Consider the following 24,142-nt stretch of genomic DNA (forward strand, 5'->3'; position numbering starts at 1 on the left):
ATCACTGGTACCAAAATGACCCAATACTCAAAATTTCTTATGTATTTTTATGGAACCAATCAATTTTAAGTTTTTAATGGCTTTTTTAGGATTTATTTAGTATTTTGGCTGTGACTGTACTAAAAGAAATTGCACTTGAAGACCTAAGAGTGATTCTTAATGCAATATTTCACAAATGCATGGGGTGTCCGAAAACTTTTTTCCACCACTGTATTATTGTTTTTTTTCCCAGCTTACAGTGAATAAATCCTCACGTTTAAAGGTGCAGCGGAAACAGTTTAACTTCCTGCAAACTGCTAACATCTGACCATTGACCAGAAGCTTCAAGTTCACAGCAAAAACATCAACACTTCCAGACCCACATGAGCTGGATGCTTCAAAATAAAAGCACCGGTGGTTCCACTGTGATTTCTTTACTTTAAATACTTTCAACTTTATTGTAGTAGTACTTAATTTAACTTTATTGTAACAGTATTTTATTTAAGATTACCATGACAGTATTTATCTAACTATAATGTAAGAGTATTTTATTACCTTTATTATAACAGTACTTCTATTTTACTTTATTGTAACAGTATTTTATTTAACTATATTATAAGAGTATTTTATAACCGTAATTTGTTTAGCTTTATTGTAATAGTATTTAATTTAACTTTATTATGATAGTAGCTACTTTATCTAACTTTATTGTAACCATAGTTTATGTAATAATTTTGTATTTTAATCTTAAGTACTTGAGAAGAGATTTATTGAGATATATTGTGTATCATGATATAGCCTAAAAATATCATAATTAAGCCATACTGTCCAGTCCTACCCTTACTACTCTGTAGTATGTGTTGATACATACAGTGCAGTGCATATTCCCTGAATCTGTTTGTGTTCATTAGTCCTGTGTAGCAGTTTGGGGATGCAGAGCCCCCGTCACCTCCTCACTGTCAGTGCCTGTGCCTGGGTCAGCAACCTCTGTTACTGTAAGTTAACCCTATGGGCCCTAGGCCTTTTTGGGGTATTTTTACTGCCTTTACTTTTAAGCTCATATCACAGTCATTATAAAGGCTACATACACATGCTATATCTTGTGTTTTTCAGGACAATCTGGGCTAACCAGATTTGCCATCATTACATGTCCTCCTATGTGCCTGTATTTTATATAAATTTTTATATCATTATATAATTTTTAAAAAACAAATTCGTATGACTAAATTCTTACATTTTTACATGTATCTCACCATAGCAAGTTGGAAAATGACATATTCTGCCATATCTGAAGAGGGGAGACTCTCTGGAATCTGGCAATATAAGAACCATGATGGTGGGACATTCTGTTACTTCACAGCTGTCCAAAACATGTGGTTTGTGCCAGGCGGACATGATTGTCACTTTTTTTTCATTATTGCATATTTGCATCTTGAAAGTCGGACTACAAATGTGGATAGACAGGGAGAAACACACGCAAGCCTAAGACGTGGTAAGATACGATATTCCTCACTATATGAAGTGACTGATAACAAGATCTGTATAATGGATTGTAAAGAAATTCGTCAGGTTTTTATTTTGTAGACACTTGATCTGTATTTGTAGCGTGATGGGATGACAGCACAATGATGTGTGTGGTATCACTGGAAAGCTCTGCTCCTGCGCTTTCATGTGATATGTGTGGCATTTCTGCACGAGCCTGCATTCGCGAGTAATCCATCCAACAGTAATGTGTGTGCAAAGCTGTATGAAAGCTCTGTTATACATAATTTTAGTGTAACTGTATCTTTTTTTTTTTCGCTGTTAAAGTGCTTGGTCTTCTCGGAAAGCTACGATTCCGTTGTTTCATGTGATACGTGTGGCTTCTCGCTATGACGAACGGTTGTGGAGAAAATCCATAGAGAAGAACAGGTGTGAATTTGGACGCACTATGCGTCGTTCAGGCCCATAGGGTTAACCTCCAAGTGGAATGAAACCCCCAAACCCTTTTATTATTCCTTTGTTGAGTCCTCGTTGTCTTCCCCATGTATTGTCAGTCATTTTGTTGGTGAAACAAAGTCCCTCATGTAGTCTTTTTCTCCCTCTGATGGTTTGTCCTACACATCTGTCTTTGTTTCCTGCATTGTGCTAATGAATGGCTAATTAACACTCCAGTAAAGGCCATGAGCGATCGGTCACTGGCGTAGTGGAAATTGGTCATTGGGAATACAGTTTCAATTGCCCAAACACATAATGGACTAATATTTGGCAAACTTTGTGCTGACATGTTCACGTAATTATAGTTCTAGTCTAGTTTTATTCAACATTTTAGTCAATGAAAATTTATGACATTTTGGTCATGATCTTTAAATTATTATGTTTTGGGTTTTTTTTTTTTGTTTTTTTTTTTAATCTTTAAACTAGTCGCATCAGAAAGTAGAATGTAGGTGACAGGTTGTATAAAAATTTCATTCAGACAATTCTTTTCTACAACTACAATTAACTTCTACACACTTATTAAGTGTAATTTCTCCAGCAGTTGTTTTTGACAGGTGTAGGGGGTGATTTACGAGCACACACACTTACTGATCATCATTTGAAAAGCTCAACATCTCTTTTATTTATGCGCTCAAAAACTTTGATGCCAAAAATAATTAATCTTAGACAACTAGGATTTGTACCCAGGTTCATTGTAAACTCTTGACTCATTGATCTCACTGTCAAGAAGTAGAAAAAAAACTTAATGAAAGCCTATATTCTTTGCAGCATATTTGTTTGGAGGTTCAAACTCGTGTCCTCTCACAGAGTTGGTGGAGAAAAGTAAACTCTCATCTCTGTCAGGGAAAACTTATCTGAGTCCAGACTTTCTACTTACATCACAGCTACGCTGACATATAACTGAGCCTCCTACCTGCCTGTCAAACAATATCAACCCATAAATCTTCTCCAGTCCGACTGAGTGGAGTCCTGAGGGGATCAGCTGGCGGTGGCTGCTTGCTCTGATGCCGCTCAGCGTCTAACGAAAGATCAGCCGACTATTCACTGGAGTTTACCAGCCTGTCGCTCATGCGGCATGTGAAGATAAAAGTTAAAAAAAAAAGTTCATTTATTTTATTAATCCCCCTGAGGGGAAATTCAGTGTTTTTACTCTTGCTTGTCAATTACACATAGGTCCGAAAGACACACACATGCACAAACAGGACCTATACATGCACAAAGTGGAGAGATGTCAGAGTGAGGGGGCTGCCCTTGGTGAGGTAATTACAAGCATGGCCATTCACGGCTTTTAATAGCCCCTTTGCCACCAACATTTCCAGGAACTGTTATTTCCAGGAATTTATTTACCTGGATAAAAGAATTCCTGGTAATCTGTGTGGTTTGAATTTCCACCGCACCTCAAAGTTCCGGAAAATGTATTCAAATCTGGCTGATGATGTAGATGATTCGCCATGTGCCCTTTATTTAGCTCCACTAGCTTATTGGCTGGTAACATGGCAACATTAGTGCTGTTAGAGAGAGGATGGACGGCAGCGCTGGTTATCTGCTGCGTGCTCCGCCGTCTGTCAATACCCACCGGCTGTGTTTGCTGTGCGGAGCGGTGCAGCTCCACCGGAAGACATCTCGGTGCACTGCCATGATTAATATCTCCTCGTCCATGGTGTTAACGGGGTGAAATGACGTCTGAAAACCTCTGACCTGTTGACTTCAGGCCTGCCTCTGCCCATTATGTAGTTTTCAAGGTGTAGTGCAGGGAAATATGATCCGCCGTGAACACTATGTATTTGATTTTGAAAATTAACCGGATGTTTTATTGTGTTTCTGTGCACGACTTCCTGCCCCGCACGATCTGCTCTGTGCTGAATTGCTGCGTTGTGCTCCGGCATCCGGCAAAAATAGAAGTCCTGCGTATCTGTTGCAGAGGGCTCCGGAGTGCCGGAGCTGAGACGTAGCCGGAAGGCAGCACAGCCGCAGCCGGTGGAAACACACACATTGACTAGAATTGAATCCTATCGGCTCCGCTGCCGTGCCGGAGCGGAGACGCAACCAACACACATCTGGTGGAAATAGGCCGTCAGCCAGCAGCTAAGTTTAAGAGTATTTTAAGATAAGTGTCAAACTAAGTTAGTCTACATACAGACAGCTGTCTTGAGCTTATTAGTAACAGTTTGCTATCAGCTGAACTAGCATGCTGTCCTTGTGTAAGACATAACGTTAGTGTCGGTGGATGAGAGACTGTGGACGGAGCATCTTGAATATCGCTGTCTGCATGTTTACATGTTCATACTTGCTGAACACATGTATTGATAAAGTATTGGCTTCTTATTCGCTAAGGTTTAATTTCACTGACAGTAACAAGCGTAGCTGCGGTCAACTCAAGTAATTTTCAAGTTATCTTGACTACGTTTCCACCGGGGCCACTCGACCGTTCACTGGTCACCGTGTCGTCTGTGTACGTGTGTGTTGATTAGGGCTGCAACGATTAGTCGACTAATCGAAGACTAATCGACTATTAAAATAATCGGTGGCTATTTTAGTAGTCGACTAATTGGTTTGAATCATTTTTCATAGAAAAGTACTATAAAAGTACCCCAAAAGCTTCTTACGTTCAAATATCGGCAGCTTTACACACTGTCCCATGATGGTGAACTAAAACCCTTTGGCGTGAGTATGAAACAAGACATTAGATGACATAATTTGGAGATTTGGGAGAGACAGAATGACATTAGTCGACTAATCAAAGAAATAATCGACAGATTAGTCGACAGTGGAAATAATCGTTAGTTGCAGCCCTAGTGTTGATGTGTGTGTTCATGTGTGTGTAGAATAGAATAGAATAGAATAGAATAGAACAGAATAGAAAGCCTTTATTGTCATTGCACAGTAACAAGAGGATGCTACATATACAACGAAATTGCGGGGGCTACTTCAAGGTGCAGACAAGAAATACAGATAAGTTGTGTTTGCATAACAGTAATGCAACAGGATTGTTGCATAAGTAGTGTGCAATGTAAAGTAAGTAACGTTAGCATAAATACTAAGTGACAAGAGAGGATTTTATCCATATGCATAGTTGTGTGGATTTACAGTGGAGGCAACAGGAGCGGCGCGACTATTTTTGTCGCGCTATGCTCCCCTACGCAACCCTCCAGCAGATAAAAACTACATGAAATAGTGTGCTAAAGAGCACAATGTGTTTTTAAATGAATAAGGGTCAGTGACAAATAAGGGTTGGCAACATGAACAATTCAGAAGTATCTTCAAAAATAGTTTTCAAAGCATGCATCAGATTTGTTAAAATGTACATTCTGTATTTTTCTTGGTTTTATGTCATTTGAAATGACATTTGCACCATTTTTTATGAAAAGTAAGACTGAATGCTCCTGAAAATGTCAAATGGTGTAACCACGAAAGAATGATAAATATTAAATATTTTATCCACCTATAGTAGATTTAAGTGTACTTATAAAAAAAAAAACTTTATTTCAAAAGCATTAAATTGAAATAAGATATTTTTGGAGTATTTCTATATTTAAATTTTAATGCATTTTGGCAATACTGAGCAGGACATTTCCTGAAAACACCCCTTTTTTTCTAAATAACGCGTGACAAATTATGTAAAATTTGTTAAAAAACACAGTGTTGCACTGTTGCAAAAGTGGATGACAGTTCAGGTTCATTCTCTCCTGTTGTGTGGTAAGTGTGGTCCATTCGCAAACTTTATAACTAAAAAAACTTTTCACTACTCTCTATCGACGAACTACTAACACTCTCTGCTGTTTCCTCCTCCTTCTTCCTTCCTTCCGCTGTCTTTGTTGGTTCATTTATACACGCGAAACGCGTTCTCTGGCTGGCTGGATTGTCCACTCGGTCTGCCGTACATACATGGCGACCTCTCTAAAGCAAGGCCCTTGCTATATATATTTAAATATAATGTGTGTGTGTGTGTGTGTGTGTATATATATATATATATATATATATATATATATAGCATAATTATAAGGTTACGAAAACCAGACGAATTTTATTTTATAGCGATTATACACTTGTATAAACATATTAATGTAGAATGTTCAGATTCAGATTCAGATTGACAATAAACCATGCCAAATATTACACACTGGCCCTTTAATGTTGAGTAACATTTCTACTTTAAATGAATTATTGGATTTTTAGGTATTTTAAAGCTACTGTACAAGATCAAAATGAGTTTTTTTTTAAATTACATCTTTAATTAGCATCATAAACTACTGATATCTAACAAATTACTATCATAAACTGCTGGTATTTGACATAATTGCCTATAACAGAAAGGCTCTTAATAGGAGTCAAATGGTGTAACCGGTTACACCATTTGACATTTCATTTTAAAATCGAATTTGACAGGCATTACCATGGACACCTGTGTAAGCACATGGCCTTAGTCTCAATATTTCAAACATAATTTTTAAAGTAAATATTCATTTTAATGATTTTTATGAATTATTAATGTTTTTCTAGGGTCATACCATTTGACATGTAAACTTACCAAATCTGACCAGAGTCTAAAAACGTCAATTTATTAATAATTTTAAGAGATTCTAACCTCGTCATGCAGCAGTTGTGAACATCAGAGGTCCTTCTCTGTAATACCATTTCCTGTCGCATGGCCTTCTTTACAATATTAACAAAACAGCCTCTTAAATGGTGGTTACACCACTTGGCACTTAATGTAGTTTACTTGACTTTCAGGATTCCCCAAATTAAATTTCATATTTAGAACAATTGTATTACATTACCTTTATTGAATATAAAAAAGTAATAACTTAAAGATCATGGCATACTAGTTGATATGGTGTTTTATTGAGAATTTTAGTGTTTTTAAGCAAGTTTAATAATTTGGTGCAAGTTTTTATGGTTACACCATTTAGACATTTTTGCCATTATCCTCTAATATATTCTCATCGTCGTCGTCGTCCTCCGCTTATCCGGGTCCGGGTCGCGGGGGCAGCAGCCTCAGCAAGGAAGCCCAGACAGTCCTCTCCCCAGCCACTTCCATCAGCTCTTCCGCGGGAACCCCGAGGCATTCCCAGGCCAGCCGGGTGATGTAGTCCCTCCAGCATGTCCTGGGGCGGCCCCGAGGTCTCCTCCCGGTTGGACATGCCCGAAACACCTCCCAAGGGAGGCGTCGGGAAGGCATCCTTACCAGATGCCCGAACCACCTCAACTGGCTCCTCTCGATGTGGAGGAGCAGCGGCTCTACTCCGAGTCCCTCCCGAATGTCTGAGCTCCTCACCCTATCCCTAAGGCTGAGCCCAGCCACCCTGCGGAGAAAACTCATTTCAGCCGCTTGTATTCGCGATCTCATTCTTTCGGTCACTACCCAGAGCTCGTGACCATAGGTGAGGGTTGGAACGAAGATCGACCGGTAAATCGAGAGCTTCGCTTTCTGGCTAAGCTCCCTTTTCACCACAACGGACCGGTTAAGCGCCTGCATCACTGCTGACGCTGCCCCAATCCGCCTGTCAATCTCCCGCTCCATCCTACCTTCACTCGTGAACAAGATCCCGAGATACTTAAACTCCTCCACCTGAGGAAGGATCTCCCCCCTGACCTGGAGTGGGCAATCCACCCTTTTCCGGCTGAGGACCATGGCCTCGGACTTGGAGGTGCTGATTCTCATCCCAGCCGCTTCACACTCGGCTGCGAACCGTCCCAGTGAGAGCTGGAGGTCACTGTTCGATGGAGCTAGGAGGACCACGTCATCCGCAAAAAGCAGGGACGAGATTCTCCCATCACCGAACCTGACACCCTCCACCACTCGGCTGCGCCTAGAAATTCTGTCCATGAAAGTTATGAACAGAACCGGTGACAAAGGGCAGCCCTGGCGGAGTCCAACCCTCACCGGGAACAGGTCCGACTTACTGCCAGCCACGCGAACCAGACTCATGCTCCTTCGGTACAGGGACTGGATGGCCCTTAGCAAGGGGCCACCCACCCCATACTCCCGGAGCACCCCCCACAGGATGCCCCTGGGGACACGGTCGTAAGCCTTCTCCAAATCCACAAAACACATGTGGACCGGTTGGGCGAACTCCCATGCTCCCTCCAGCACCCTGGCGAGGGTAAAGAGCTGGTCCACGGTTCCGCGTCCGGGACGAAAACTACATTGCTCCTCCTCGATCCGAGGTTCAACTATCGACCGGACCCTCTTCTCCAGCACCCTGGAGTAGACCTTACCGGGTAGGCTGAGGAGTGTGATCCCCCTGTAGTTGGAACACACCCTCTGGTCCCCTTTCTTGAAAATGGGTACCACCACCCCGGTCTGCCACTCCAGAGGCACTGCCCCCGATGTCCACGCAATGCTGCAGGGGCGTGTCAGCCAAGACAGCCCTACAACATCCAGAGCCTTGAGATATCCGGGACGAATCTCATCCACCCCCGGGGCTCTGCCGCTTCGGAGTTGTTTCACCACCTCGGCGACTTCTGCCCCAGAAATTGGACGACCGCCCGAGACCCCGTCTCTGTTTCCTCACTGGAATACGTGTTGGTGGGATTGAGGAGCTCCTCAAAGTATTCCTTCCACCGCCCGACAATGTCCCCAGTTGATGTCAGCAGCTCCCCGCCCCCACTGTAAACAGTGTGAGCAAGTTGCCGCCTTCCCCCCCTGAGGCGCTGGACGGTTTGCCAGAACCTCTTTGGAGCCGATCGATAGTCTTCCTCCATGGCCTCACCGAACTCCTCCCACGCCCGAGTTTTTGCCTCCACGACTGCCGCCGCCGCGCTCTGCTTGGCCCGCCGGTACCCGTCAGCTGCTTCCGGAGACCCACAGACCAACCATGCCCTGTAGGCCTCCTTCTTCAGCCTGACGGCTCCAGCACCAGCGGCCTTGCGGCCACAGCTCACAACCGCCGCCTCAACAATGGCAGAGCGGAACAAGGCCCATTCGGACTCAATGTCCCCCTCCGCCCTCGGGACGCGGTTGAAGCTCTCCCGGAGGTGGGAGTTGAAGATGATCTTGACAGGTTCTTCCGCCAGGCATTCCCAGCAGACCCTCACTGTTCGTTTGGGCCTGCCAGGTCTGCGCGGCGTCTTCCCCCACCATCTGATCCAACTCACCACCAGGTGGTGATCAGTTGACAGCTCTGCTCCTCTCTTCACCCGAGTGTCCAGAACATATGGCCGCAGGTCAAATGATACGACTACAAAGTCGATCATTGACCTGCGACCTAGGCTGTCCTGGTGCCACGTGCACCGATGGACATCCTTATGTTTGAACATGGTGTTAGTTATGGCCAAACTGCGACCCGCACAGAAGTCCAATAACTGAACACCACTCGGGTTCAGATCGGGCAGGCCGTTCCTCCCAATCACGCCCCTCCAGGTCCCGCTGTCATTGCCCACGTGAGCGTTGGCAATATATTCTCTCAAAATGAATTAAAAGCAGAAATTTTATACTGGATCCGCACAAAATTAAAATTTGTAAGTTAATCATACATTTATTTTCAAATTTTAACCCTTTTAAATTTGACTAAACCATATGAACACAAAAAAAGTAGCGTCACGTCATTGACCCATAAACCATTATCGGAGGTGATATGTGATGATTTTTTTTCATGCATTTACCCATGTTTATCCGTGATCCTACTGTTTAAACTATGTATTTTAATACAGTTGAAATTGTTTATTGTAGGGGTGAAACGGTACACAAAAATCTCGGTTCGGTACGTACCTCGGTACACAAGTCACGGTGTGTTTTTTTTTTTTTCGGTACAGTAATGAAAAAAATAGACAACTATTAAATATCTTTTACTTATTGGTAACCTTATTAAAACATACCACCAGCAGCAGTTAACTCTTGTTACACCATTTTTGAATGAAACAAATATGTATAAAATCCTGCTTTTTCACATTGTTTGAATGAAAATAGAAATATAAAAGTGAAAAATAAAATCCTGCTGTTTTTTTAACACATTTTTTGAATGAAAAATATAAATACAGTGGTGGAAAAAAGTTTTCAGACACCCCATGCATTTGTGAAATATTGCATTAAGAATCACTCTTAGGTCTTCAAGTGCAATTTCTTTTAGTACAGTCACAGCCAAAATACTAAATAAATCCTAAAAAAGCCATTAAAAACTTAAAATTGATTGGTTCCATAAAAATACATAAGAAATTTTGAGTATTGGGTCATTTTGGTACCAGTGATGAAGGTCGTTCTTTTTATTAAAAGACACAATTTTTGTTGCCAAGCTTCGTGTCTACATAAAGCCAGCACATTTGAAAGTTCTTCAGACACAAAAATGGCTAAAACAAGGAACCTAACGCAGGAAACACGCCTGAAGATAAAGATTCTCAGCCAGGAAGGGTACAGCTTCCGCCAGATACCCAGGAAGTGCAGATGCAGTCCTTCAGCAGTTGGATACACTCTGCAGAAATACAGACGAACCAACAGCTTGGAAGACAAACCAAGATCTGGGCGTCCAAGGCTTTCTTCAGCAAGAAATGACCGCATCCTGATCCGCATGTGCAGGCAAAACCGCCGAATGACATCACGGGAGCTTCAGCAGCAGTGGTCAAACCAAACTGGTGTCCAGTGTTCCACCCGCACTGTACGTGGCCGACTTTTAGATCATGGCTTAAGGTCCTACGAAGCTATCAAGAAGCCCCTGATCAATGAGAGACAGAGGTTAGCCCGGCGTCGTTGGGCCCAGGCACACAAGAACTGGACAGCCAGGAATTGGAAGAAGATTTTGTGGTCAGATGAGTCCAATTTCCAGCTTTATCTTCCTCCTACTAATGTGAGGGTACGCAGAAAGCCAGGCGAAGCATTATCTCCAGCATGTACAGTACCTACTGTCAAGCATGGTGGAGGCAGTATCATGGTTTGGGGATGCATGAGTGCTGCTGGTGTTGGTCATCTCACTGTCTGTGATGGCACATTGAACTCTACCAAGTATTGTACTATTCTCGAAACCCACACGCTCCCTTCTGCGCGTGCACTGTTCCGTTGAGGTAAAAACTGGATGTTTCAACAAGATAATGCCCCTTGCCACACATCCAAGGCCAGTAGAAGTTGGCTGCAGGAGCACAGTATCCAGGTCTTAGAGTGGCCAGCTCAATCCCTGGACATGAGCCCCACTGAAAATCTGTGGTGGATTATCAAAAGGTCTGTTTCAAAGCATAAACCAAAGAATTTAGAAGAATTAAAAGCAGTAATTCAAGAAGAATGGGACAAGATTACCCCTCAACAGTGTGAAAGGCTCGTGGGGAACATGCCAGCCAGGATTAGAGCTCTACTACGTGCCAATGGCAGGACTACTAAATATTAATTTGATGATGTGATGGTTTATTATTTTTTGTTCAGTTTTGAACACATTCTTTGTTATTTGTTGACTTTGATACCGACAATGTTGAGAACTGACATATTGAAACTGTCAAGAATTTAGTTTTGTTAGTTTTTCTTGTAAACAATAAACAAAAAAATATAATTTGTATTTGTTTGTATCTGTCTAATGCAGCCACACCTTTTGAAACACAAAAAAAGATTTTTCCACAAATATTTCATGATAATATTTGAGATTGTGTAAAATTTTAAGGGTGTCCGAAAACTTTTTTCCACCACTGTATACATTTCTGCTTTAACAGTTTTACTCAATTAAAATAAAAAGTATAGTGCAGCTGGTCAGCTTTAAAGCCTGCTCAGATTCAGTTTTACTAGGAACTTACTTAGCTTTTCCACTTTGTTAAAGTGCAGTAAACAAAACATGCTTATATCTAAAGTGCAGTTTAAACAATTTTACTCAACTCCAATGGCGCTGATTATTTCTTTAGAGCGATGGTCAGGGAAACACTCTTTCTTTTTAAACGACGACGATATTGTAGTTTGCACCAGATTGCTTTTTCTAGTCGTGCCGGTTAACGTTCAAACTCGGGTGGTGTCGCTTTAGATGCATTAGCATGTTAGACGTGTTTCCAAGTACATACCCGGCCGCTGTTCTGCAGTGTCGGCACACTGCTTTTGTCTTGTCAACTTGTTTATTTCCATCTTCGTATTTTACCCTGAAACCAAAGTGTTCCCAAACGGAGGACTTAAGGTTTGCGCGTGGGTCTTCAGGTTCGTCAGGCTCACTTGCCATGTTGTCAAAATGCGAGAATGCGCTGCACAAAGTGAAAGCGGAGATTTACGGGACTCGATCCGTCACTCAGTTATGTCCGTCTGGGAACTCGATATTTTAAATGGTTCGGCTCGCAAAAACGGAATTAAAATAAAACAAAATAAAATAAAATAATATCCTGCGCCCAATAATTCGGTACAGGGTCGTGCCGAACCGAAAGTCGCATATCGAACGGTTCGACACAAATACATGTACCGTTACGGCTCTAGTTTATTTTATATTGTATTGTAAATATATGTAATAACTCAGGTGGAAAATGCTTTAACTTACCCATTTCATGCAGCTTACACGCAGCCTCTTGGCTCAGCAAACAGTAAACAACCCCGCTGGCTTCTCTACGTGTGGCTTCCGTACGCCGTCAGTGGAGCCAAAATGAATACACCGCGACGCTACACTGACGTGGTACTACATAACGTGGAAACACCAACAGCAGCACTCAGCTGTTATATGACATGATGTAAAGAATAACTCCTTTTCTATCTAAACAGCCTTATCGATCAGACTAATGTAGCTTGTATTGGGTAATAATACCAAAGTTATTATAAATTCTGTTACTAACACATTCCCTGTTAAAACCACAAAAGTTTTAACCCCTGAATTCATCCATTTTACCACAGCAGATTAAGATGACAGATTTCTGTATTATACAAAAACAAATGAATGTAAATAACTGATACATTCAGATGTCTTAGCTGTCATGTTTACTGAAACCATTCTACGAAAATGTAGCTGCATTTTATAATTATCTTCACCTTGTGTTTGTAATCTACATTATGTACAATGTACCAATGTGTCACAGTTTCTCCACATCATTTATGTGAAATCAAAGTTTCATAGTAAAACACATTTTGCTTCCTGGATCAATATTTGTTCCATGCAGTGATGTTGTCTCCTGAGTCTTTATTTGCTTACTTATAAAACAGTATGCCTTGTGTATTTTTTACCTATTAGGTTTTAGGTAATGCACCAGATTCCAGTTCATCCTACATGTTTGATACACCATCCAGGCCTAGAGCCTGACTGTTTGAGTATGTTTTTATGACATGTAATGAGATACAACGGTGTAAACCAAATTCTGAACACTAAGGTTTCATTATACCAAAGAACCCACTTGTCTTTTGTCAAAAGAACTTTATTTTTTAGCAAATGTAAAAAACATAAACTACAAAAAAATAAATACTAATTAATATACGCTAGACAGATGGATAACACAGCAGCATTTTATCTGCAATACTAATAGTGTCCAGTTCTTTCCATTCAGGCGTCCATGCCGTCCTGTGTTGGATATGCCAGGAGTTTCCTGATCCGGCTGGTCACTGTGTAGGCCTCCAGCTGCCCCTTGGCTGAAGAGACGTGTAAGGCACTTCCTCCTTTGAGGGTCTCTCATACTGGGATGCCAGGTCCTTTGGGATGGGGATTTTGGGGAAGATGAGCCTCATCAGGTCATCTACAGTCTGTAAAGTATTGAATTTAAATATTGATTTCCTTGTGTTTTTAATTTAAGTGCTTCCCTGAATCCACCTTTCTTGTATATATTTCAAGTGTTGCCACAACTATTTCATATTTTTTATCTGATGGTATATGTTGGTAGTAAAAATAAAATTTACAAATTACTGCATGTAGGGTCTGTTTTTACAGCCTTTGCTGAGGGTAAAACTAAGCTAAAAGAATACATTTTTGCTCAGATTCCTCTGTAATAACATAGTCACTAGGGTTATATGTTGAGTGATGAAGGTCTCCTAGCTCTGTTTAAGTTTCTCCCTCTTTTTCCTTCAACACAACACGAGGTCTCGTACTTGGTCTGAAAACTATGCCCTTTATAAATGTTGATGACAGCCAAAAGTCCAAAAGAAAAGAAAAGTGTATGTGTCCATATATATATATATATATATATATATATATATATAAATAAATATTTGTGTGTGTGTGTGTGTATATATATATGTATATATATGGATATAAATAGATAGATAGATAGATAGATAGATAGATATACAGTACAGGCCAAAAGTTTGGACACACCTTCTCATTCAATGCGTTTTCTTTATATTCATGACTATTTATATTGTAGATTCTCACTGAAGGCATCAAAACTATGAATGAACACATGTGGAGTTATGTACTTAACAAAAAAAGGTGAAATAACTGAAAACATGTTTTATATTCTAGTTTCTTCAAAATAGCCACCCTTTCCTCTGATTACTGCTTTGCACACTCTTGGCATTCTCTCGATGAGCTTCAAGAGGTAGTCACCTCAAATTGTTTTCCAACAGTCTTGAAGGAGTTCCCAGAGGTGTTTAGCACTTGTTGGCCCCTTTGCCTTCACTCTGCGGTCCAGCTCACCCCAAACCATCTCGATTGGGTTCAGGTCCGGTGACTGTGGAGGCCAGGTCATCTGCGGCAGCACTCCATCACTCTCCTTCTTGGTCAAATAGCCCTTACACAGCCTGGAGGTGTGTTTGGGGTCATTGTCCTGTTGAAAAATAAATGATCGTCCAACTAAACGCAAACCGGATGGGATGGCATGTCGCTGCAGGATGCTGTGGTAGCCATGCTGGTTCAGTGTGCCTTCAATTTTGAATAAATCCCCAACAGTATCACCAGCAAAACACCCCCACACCATCACACCTCCTCCTCCATGCTTCACAGTGGGAACCAGGCATGTGGAATCCATCCATCCTTTTCTGCGTCTCACAAAGACACGGCGGTTGGAACCAAAGATCTCAAATTTGGACTCATCAGACCAAAGCACAGATTTCCACTGGTCTAATGTCCATTCCTTGTGTTTCTTGGCCCAAACAAATCTCTTCTGCTTGTTGCCTCTCCTTAGCAGTGGTTTCCTAGCAGCTATTTGACCATGAAGGCCTGATTCGCAGTCTCCTCTTAACAGTTGTTCTAGAGATGGGTCTGCTGCTAGAACTCTGTGTGGCATTCATCTGGTCTCTGATCTGAGCTGCTGTTAACTTGCGATTTCTGAGGCTGGTGACTCGGATGAACTTATCCTCAGAAGCAGAGGTGACTCTTGGTCTTCCTTTCCTGGGTCGGTCCTCATGTGTGCCAGTTTCGTTGTAGCGCTTGATGGTTTTTGCGACTCCACTTGGGGACACATTTAAAGTTTTTGCAATTTTCCGGACTGACTGACCTTCATTTCTTAAAGTAATGATGGCCACTCGTTTTTCTTTAGTTAGCTGATTGGTTCTTGCCATAATATGAATTTTAACACTTGTCCAATAGGGCTGTCGGCTGTGTATTAACCTGACTTCTGCACAACACAACTGATGGTCCCAACCCCACTGATAAAGCAAGAAATTCCACTAATTAACCCTGATAAGGCACACCTGTGAAGTGGAAACCATTTCAGGTGACTACCTCTTGAAGCTCATGGAGAGAATGCCAAGAGTGTGCAAAGCAGTAATCAGAGGAAAGGGTGGCTATTTTGAAGAAACTAGAATATAAAACATGTTTTCAGTTATTTCACCTTTTTTTGTTAAGTACATAACTCCACATGTGTTCATTCATAGTTTTGATGCCTTCAGTGAGAATCTACAATGTAAATAGTCATGAAAATAAAGAAAACGCATTGAATGAGAAGGTGTGTCCAAACTTTTGGCCTGTACTGTATATATATGTATGTGTGTGTGTGTGTGTGTGTGTGTGTGTAAATATATATATATATATATATATATATATATATATATATATATATATATATGTATATATATAAAGGGAATAAAAATAAAAATCCAAACTGTCAGACATGAAAATTGCACTGTTGCTGAAGTTGGGTTTCAATGGACTCATTTAAACTGTTTAAGAAAATATAATTTCCCCTCGTGGTGAAATAAACTGCATCGTTCACAAATAGCCCAGGAGTGTCAAGCCTTGTGTGAGGTTGATGTTCAAAGGTGTCACTTAAACATTAAACAACAACATATGTAGCCATAACACTGTTCATAATTCTGGGGACCTTGTCAGTCTTCCCCGGATTGGCAGCAGTCAGTGAGGTTGACACTTCAGACATCTCCCAGGTCATTCCCACAACAGTAGATGAGGAGGTCCTCCGGAACTGTTCTGGCTTATAGACACTGGATGAAGAAAGGGAGATGGCTCGTCCACCTCAGACCACCTCAGCCGAATCAGTGGATGTAGATATCATCAACACCAAGGCTGTTCCCCATGGTTTCTATCGTTCTCTCAGGCTCACATTGGACTTAGCTATCTTCAGTGATAGTGGCTAGATGGAAAAAAATCACTGCCATAGTGAGAAATGTACCATATTGTAGGCAAGAAAAATAACCAAAGAAACAACACTCTTATTAGGTGTTTCAGGTATCTAAAAATACACTATTCTGTCAGTTTAGATTAAAAAAAAAAAAAAAAAAAAAAAAAAAGTTCTGTAATTTATGCTGAACAGCAATAGAAAGTAACAAATACTTACACATCTGTGGCTTTGTGTGGGTGCACATGAAATGATGCAGCACTCAGTATTGTTACATTTTCTCTAAGAAAAAAGACAGAATCATTCCAACAGATGTTTTTGATAACTGTAGATAACCGTTGAACTGTAACATTAGTCTGTTTAGCTGGGAGAATACTGCATATTAATCAGTAATTGTTTTTTTGGTGTACCATTCACTGAGTTAAATAAGCTCAATTTCATCTGCTGGCTTCTGAGCCTTCAGCACACCAAGGCACCTAACATTATAGTTAACCACTGCATTATTGCAGTTATGCCAACCACACACTTTAACATTAACTTACACGTTAACATTAACTTCAGCTAATGCTACTATAATGTTACACGGTTAACATTGCTCCTCTGCTATGTAATATTTGCCAGATGTGGACATGTACGCAATTAGCTAAACTTACTAAGACAACTTAAATACTTGCCTCTAATGTTGACCTCGAATTATAGAAGCTAACTTTGTTAGTGGCAATTTAGCACAGCAAGGTTGGTGCAGTGTTCACTCAGGTTGCCAGTGTAGGTAGACGTGCTTAAAAATTGATATTTACGCACTTGTAGAAGAGATTGTTTCATACTTGTAGAAGAGATTGTTTTGTACTTGTAGAAGAGATTGTTATGTATTTTTTTTTTTTTTTTGACTTTGTAGAATATATATTTTTTTGTACTTGAAAGACATGCTGTGTTTATTTCTGAAGCATGATGTATTAGAAATATGCTGCGTATTTGGTTGATAGGTACGTTTTCTAGTTGCAAAACAAAATCCATTAATTTGTTAATTATGTTTTAAATTTGCAAACCACATTGTATTTCTTAGTGGATCATAGGGCTTGACAAAACACACTTATGACAAAACACTATTATTTGTTTGTTTGTAAAAACATGAAAAACATCTTGTTATAACAAGATTTTTAGGGTTCTAACCCCGAAGGGGTAGAACCCTTCTAAGATTGTACCAGTTTATTATTAGGGTTCTAACCCCGAAGGGGTAGAACCCTTCTAAGATTGTACCGGTTTATTATTATTATTATTATTTTTTGTTGTCTGCCGCTTGAGCTCAAATTCCCGTGAGCTGGAATGAGCCAGAAACCTGAAACTTGGCCCAATGATTGGAAATGATGTGCATCAACTTTTATTAAAATATGAGCCCAGTTGGCCACATGGTGGCGCTGTAATTAAGGCTTAAAAATGACTTTTTTGGGAGGCCACGCCCCTCACACCATAAGTCCGAATGACTTGAAACTTGACACACAGGTCCAGCTCAATGTGCTCTACAAAAAAGCCTCAAGGACCATTAAGCTCCGCCTGACTAAATTTTTTGCTAATTTGCATAATTTGAAAAACAGTAACATGACATAAACGTTTACATTTTTAACTCCATCACTACCAAACTTGGTACACGGCTTTGGGGGATGACAAGACACATTTCTATTATAAATGTGTGCCAGATTGGTCAAAAAACATGGCCGCCATGGACCAATGAATCTTCGCTGTGGGCGGAGCTTAGAATTGATTGGCCATAACTCCCACACCCTTTGACCTATCATCACCAAACTTGGTGGGTAGGTCCACAATGAGACTTGGAAGCTGCCTACCAAAGCATTTTGAGCTCAGCCTATAGGGGGCGCTATAAATGCCACACATCTGTATCTCAAAGACCATTGGATGGAATTTCACCAAATTTGGTATGCATGCTCTAGGGATGGCTATTAACTAATATCTTGAGTGCCATGTTGATAGGTGAAAGTGGGCGTGGCCTATTCGTCATTAACCGTCATAATTTGCGTTTTATTAATTTATGACCAGCTGGAAGGACCTAGGGACATGAAACGTGGTACATGGACTATAAATGACATCCAAATACTGCTCGAAAAATTTGGTCCCAATCGGCCTTATGGGGGTGCTATAACATAGAGTGTAAAGCTTGAAAGGCTCTGCCCGCCGCACCACAAGTGCGATTGACTTGAAATTTTACACACACATCCTCCTGATAGTCCTCTACAAAAAAGCCTCTTGCACCATGAATGCCGCCCTTACAGAACTTTTGCTAATTTTAATAATGTTAAAAACAGTAAAATGAATAAGCTTTTTAAATATTTGTGCTATCAACACTAAACTTGGTATGAGGCATCGGGGGACCGAGGCACTCATTTCTATTATAAATGAGCAAGATCGGACGAAAAACACGGCTGCCGTCAAGCAAAGTGTCCTTGGAAAGGGCGGGGCTTAGCGAATATCGGCTGTAAAATGTTAACCATTTATCCGATCGTCACAAAACTGGGTAAATATCATCAGAAGGGGACCAAGAACACACCCAAAAAAAGATTTTGAGATTGGCACATAGGGGGCGCCACCGCCATTCCCAGATATTCCCGTTTTTTTCCCCAAACCATTTTCCCATTGAAAATGAATTACGGAATCTTCAAAAATCACAAAATTTCAAACGGTAACTACCGATTCATACTTTCAGCTAGAAACTCCATTCAAACCGGAAAATATTCAGCGTTTTCTGAAACTTGGTTATAATGGAAGTCAATGAGAAAATCCTTCAAACTCACTCATCTTCACCCACACTTCACGAACTCATACATTCACGTAGAAACTCCATTCCAACTCTGAAATGTTGACATTGCCATCGACTTTCAGTGACTGATTCATATTTTCCATATCTCTTTTAGTTTTTCCTATACCAGCTGTTTAAAAATCATGAAATTTTCAGCCCTTCTCAGAATTTATAATGGGTGTGTATTGTGTGGAATGTTGAGAGTTAGAGTGGGTGATGTCATCGCTAGAGTGCACAGCACCTCTGAAATCATCAAGAAATTTTCTCTTAAACTCGCTGGTGCAGCCACATCGTTCACTCTACATACACAAATTGTACACCAAATTGTAGGAAAAGCCGTTCCGGTCGCAGAGGTGCGACCGCTGAAGAAAATGGATTTAGGGTTTTGGCTGCAGGTGGTCTAAAAGGACAACAAGTCCAACCAACTGCCCCATTCACTCCCATGTTAAGTGAGAGCCCAAATTTCTGGAAGAAAGCAGACCATTCCACTTATGTCCATCATGGCTCTGGCCTCATTTTTCACACCACAGAAATGAAATTTACACCTTTGTGATCCGCATCCTGTCCTATCCCTCACGGTGTGCTTTTTGTAGCTGTAGCACTTAGGGTTTTTCATTAAACAGTTGGAGTTTGAGAGGAACTTTTGGCTCAGTTTCTGCCTTTTCTTGGTGTATTTAAATTTGACTGTGCCATTGCCAACTGGTGATTGGCTGAATCAACTCCAGCCGTTCGGCCAATCGTCTGTGTGTCACAGCACAGTCAAATTTGAATATTTCAGCAACCTGACTTCTTTGCAGTTAAAGCCTCATCATACAGAGGTAATTACATATGTGTCAGTCTGCCTGTCTCTGTCTTTCTGTGTCCATCTTGGACATTTTAGACTGCAGTCTTTTTTAGCTGTTAAGTTAAGCTGTTTTTTCTGTCTGTAAGTGGACATACACACAGACAGACAAACAGACTCACACATACACAAACGCGCGACAGCACGTGAACATACACACATTCAGGCATGCATGCACACACACACAGACACACAGTGATACATTTACTGCTATTAATAATTAGCATATTGGTATGGGGATACTAGTTTGCAGCGAGCATCAGGCACACTCAAAATTTCATGTGAAATTTTCTAGTTCATTCATTCACTCATTCATTCATTCTTGAAAATGAAAATTTCATTCATGAAAATTTCAAATGCTCTGCAGAGATCAGATGAAGGCCACAGGATTTGTTTAAAGCCAATTTCCCAATTGCGTAACTTATATCATCAGGCCTTATGACCACATTATCATGAGATACATCGCCAACAGTAAAAACATCACTTTTAACACAGTTAAAAAGCTCCATGTAATGTCTTCTCCATAATTCCATAATATGTACACTGCCACTTACCCCCTCCATACTGGAGGACAAAGGTATTTTACTATGATTCATAATCTTGACTTCATTCCAAAAATCATTAACATCATTTTGTTGCATCTTCCTAGCCAATGCATTTGCTCTCAGAGTCAGTTCATTTCTCTTAATATAATGTACTGCATATTTGAACCTAGCAACAGCTTTCTTTTTAATTTCACTCTCAGGTCCATGCCTTGATTTACCAGCGATAACCCAATTTTTAAAAGCTTCTCTGGCTTGCTGGTGGAGTTCATCCACATACTCATTCCAGCCTGGCCTGAAGCTGTACTTCTTTGCTTTTCTCTGAATAAGTGGTTTACTAGCCTCATTCAGACCCTGCACAATTCTGTCATATAGTACACATAGCTCTTCTTTGTGATTTGGCATACCACAGTTGAAATTATCACACATTATAGCATCATATGGAATTTCAATGTTACCTATGGTCTTCTCAGTTTAGTCATGATAATGTAGCTGGTCGTTCTCTGAGAGTGTAGCCCACTAAATTTTCCCACCATGATTAACCTGATTATCATCCGTGGTCATTGTAGGTAGGTTTTCTACATTGAGCATAATGGAGACAGGCATGTGGTCCGTTGTTGCAAACCCATACAAAATCTCAACTTTATCCACACATTCATGGGCATCAGCTGTGCTTACACAATGATCTAGCCAGGATGTTGTATTCCAAGTGTCACTGACATTTGTATAGCTATCTGTTGGCAAATGGATCTTACTTGTTAACAAGAGCTTATTATCATGACAAAATTCAACTAGGTATCGGCCAAACACAGACTTCCTATCAGAGATATCTGCATTCAAATCACCCATTACATACATACGGGTACATTCATTTTCCTCAATAAAAGAGCCAATAAAAGCAAGCTTTTGAAGATATTCATTCTCGTTACTGGAACATTCATAAGGTGTGTAAACTTTCAAAATGATAAGAACATTACCATTATAAGAAACTTTTATTGCAACACACCAGTCTACTCTCAATCTAATCACACTGATCAGAGGGTCATATTTTTTATGCCACATAATGGCCACACCTCCAGGTATTCTGCCTTGAACCAACCCCAAGCTCAAATATGTGGTTGACTCCCCCACCCCATGGAAGTTACTATGAACAGAGTTAAGCTTGTCCAGGTCCCGTTTAGCAAGAAAAATTTCTTGTAGACAAAGAATGTCAGTTTCCTCAAGGAGTTTGTCAACAACAAGTCGCCGTGCCTTATCCGCTGCATTGTGTCCTAGACGCAGGCCGCGTGTGTTATATGACACAATTCTCATGAGAAGTAGATAAATCTTATGCATGTCACCCAAGTAAGCAGCGATGGACGAAATGATTACTGCATGTCATTTACCCAAGCTTTCTCTTTACATCATGTTTCTCTCCACTCTCCTTTCTGCTTACATGTATAACTCCTTGTATGTTCACACAGTTGATCCTAGGTTCCAACTCCAATGTAGTTACTCAGTCTTGTTAATCATTAATGATATGGTGCAGATTTTAAGTTTAATACTATTATGGCCAGGACAGTCTGACAGACTGACAAACAGACATTGCAGGTCTCTCTCACTCTGTGAGTTTTGCTAATATTTGATGACTTCCCATCCTACAACATAAGTGAATCAAACATGATGTCAGGACATTTTTTACCCTTGAAGAGGGCGGCACATGTAGGCCTATTTTAGATTTAGTAAAATGCCACAGATTAGCCTATGTTTTTGGAACTTCACCTGGTTGAACAATATGGTAAATAGGCCTACTATCATTTTGATTTCATTTGATTTGGAAACATAAAACATTACACAACATTTTTATAGACTAGTGGTTGTTCAGGTGGGGTTAAGAAAGATAAACACAAAAAGCAATGTTGTAGGAATTGAGCAGAGAGAAAACAATGACATAGAGTACTGGGCCTATCCTATTTGTACCTAGCTAATGTATCTGGGTCTCGTAATAAAGAAAAGGAGGACACTTTGCTTTTTTTTTGGATGTATGGACTGCTCTCTTTAATGCCAGCATTTGCACACAACCACTGCTTCCTGTTCATGTATCCTATATTCGCCACATCGTGGATTATCTAAATATTCTCCATCAGGGGGCGCCATATGAACACAATAGTGTCATAGACCACAGCTCTCCTAGATCTGCTGCTGACATTACACTATTTGGGTGCAGCTCTTAAAAGACTAACCCAACCTAAAAACGCCTGGAAATAGTTCTATATTTTGTCCATATTGAGCTTATTTTTTCAGGTAGTACCAAGTATTATACACCATATTCAGGAAAATCTTCCATTTTATCTGATGCAGTGTAAAATCACATTTATGTATGACCTTTGAATGAGCATGCCATATTTCACAAAAAAATTAAATTTCCCAGTAAAGAAAACTTGTGTTTTGTTGAATATCTCAGTCAACCAGGGCAGGTTTTTTTTTCAATGTGAAAAGTTGTACTTCGGTGTTTTGAAGCAACATATGAAGTTTTGTGCAAATGCCCTTTTTCTTCTGTGAGTTACAGGTAATTGAGGCGGACTTTACCACTAAAGACCTAATATACACACACAATATACTAAACATCAGCAACTAACAGGAAAAATAAATGTAGATTTTGTCAACATTTTCATATACCAACAATAATTAATGACTTAAAGAAGTTGACTTCAATAACCCTGGCTCTCATAGAAGTGTTATATATATGTTGAAAAATGGCCAATCTGTTGATAAATGGAAGACCAGAATTTTTTTATTTATTTATTTTTTTTTTTGTCTTGAAATGGCAACTTTCTGAAGACAAATGATTCATCATAATGATGATAGTAATAATAAAACAAATAACAAACAGGTAACAAAGTGCTTCAGAATAGTCACAATAATTATTATAAAAGATGAAATAATTATATTAATGATGATAATAACAATAATAATAATAATAATGATGATGGTGATGAACGGAAAAGAGGCCAGCAGAGGATTATCTCACTCCCGTGCCTCTGGCGTCACATGATAATCACGTGATTACACACAGGCTTTGTTGTCAAAAAGGCATAGTTCAGGGACCCTCGGAAAGCAGAGAATCTCACGATTCAGATGCTGTTTATAGCTCGTTTCTATCATAAACGGTTCGGAAGTTGTCATGTTTTGGTGATGTTTTGTGAGACATGTGCAAGCGTCGCGTCGATACCGCGTGCGATCTAGTGTCGGTGTTATGCTTGGTTAGCTCTGTTTCCGTACCACGGAAATACACGGACCCTGTGCCGATACTTCCGGTCGTAGATGCAACATTCAAGGACCCTTGGAAAGCGGAGAATCTGGCGAATCAAATGCCGTTTACAGCTTGTCTCTATCATAAACGGTTTAGAAGTTGTTTGATGTTTTGTCAAACACGTGCAAACATTGCATCGGTGCAATATTCGTCTTTTGAGGGTTTATGTTTTTCCAAAAAATCTACTCAGCCATTTGGCTACTTTTGCTACAATACTCACTGTAATTAGGAGATTCCACAGAAAAATTGAGAACAGACAGTTTTTGGATGTTATCAAGATGAACTATGCTGTTTTTTGACCAACAAACAAAACCCTTACAACATTT

General features: G+C 40.3%; 1 protein-coding gene across 8 annotated transcripts in view; it reads left to right on the forward strand.

Moving 5' to 3' along the window:
* LOC125887535 (kelch-like protein 25) overlaps positions 1–24,142 on the forward strand; it is a 144,631-nt gene that overhangs the window by 60,653 nt on the left and 59,836 nt on the right. The window contains exon 2 of one of the 8 annotated variants that reach the window (XM_049574441.1): positions 13,361–13,569. The exons of 3 other annotated variants lie outside the window; for them this stretch is intronic. In XM_049574441.1, the coding sequence (XP_049430398.1) occupies positions 13,524–13,569 (46 nt within the window). In that variant the 5' untranslated portion in view covers positions 13,361–13,523. The remainder of the gene's footprint in view (positions 1–13,360; positions 13,570–24,142) is intronic. 4 more of the 8 variants (XM_049574444.1, XM_049574439.1, XM_049574443.1 and 1 more) reach the window with 4 other exon arrangements.

Source organism: Epinephelus fuscoguttatus, linkage group LG4 (genome assembly GCF_011397635.1).
Source record: "Epinephelus fuscoguttatus linkage group LG4, E.fuscoguttatus.final_Chr_v1".
NCBI lineage: Eukaryota > Metazoa > Chordata > Actinopteri > Perciformes > Serranidae > Epinephelus > Epinephelus fuscoguttatus.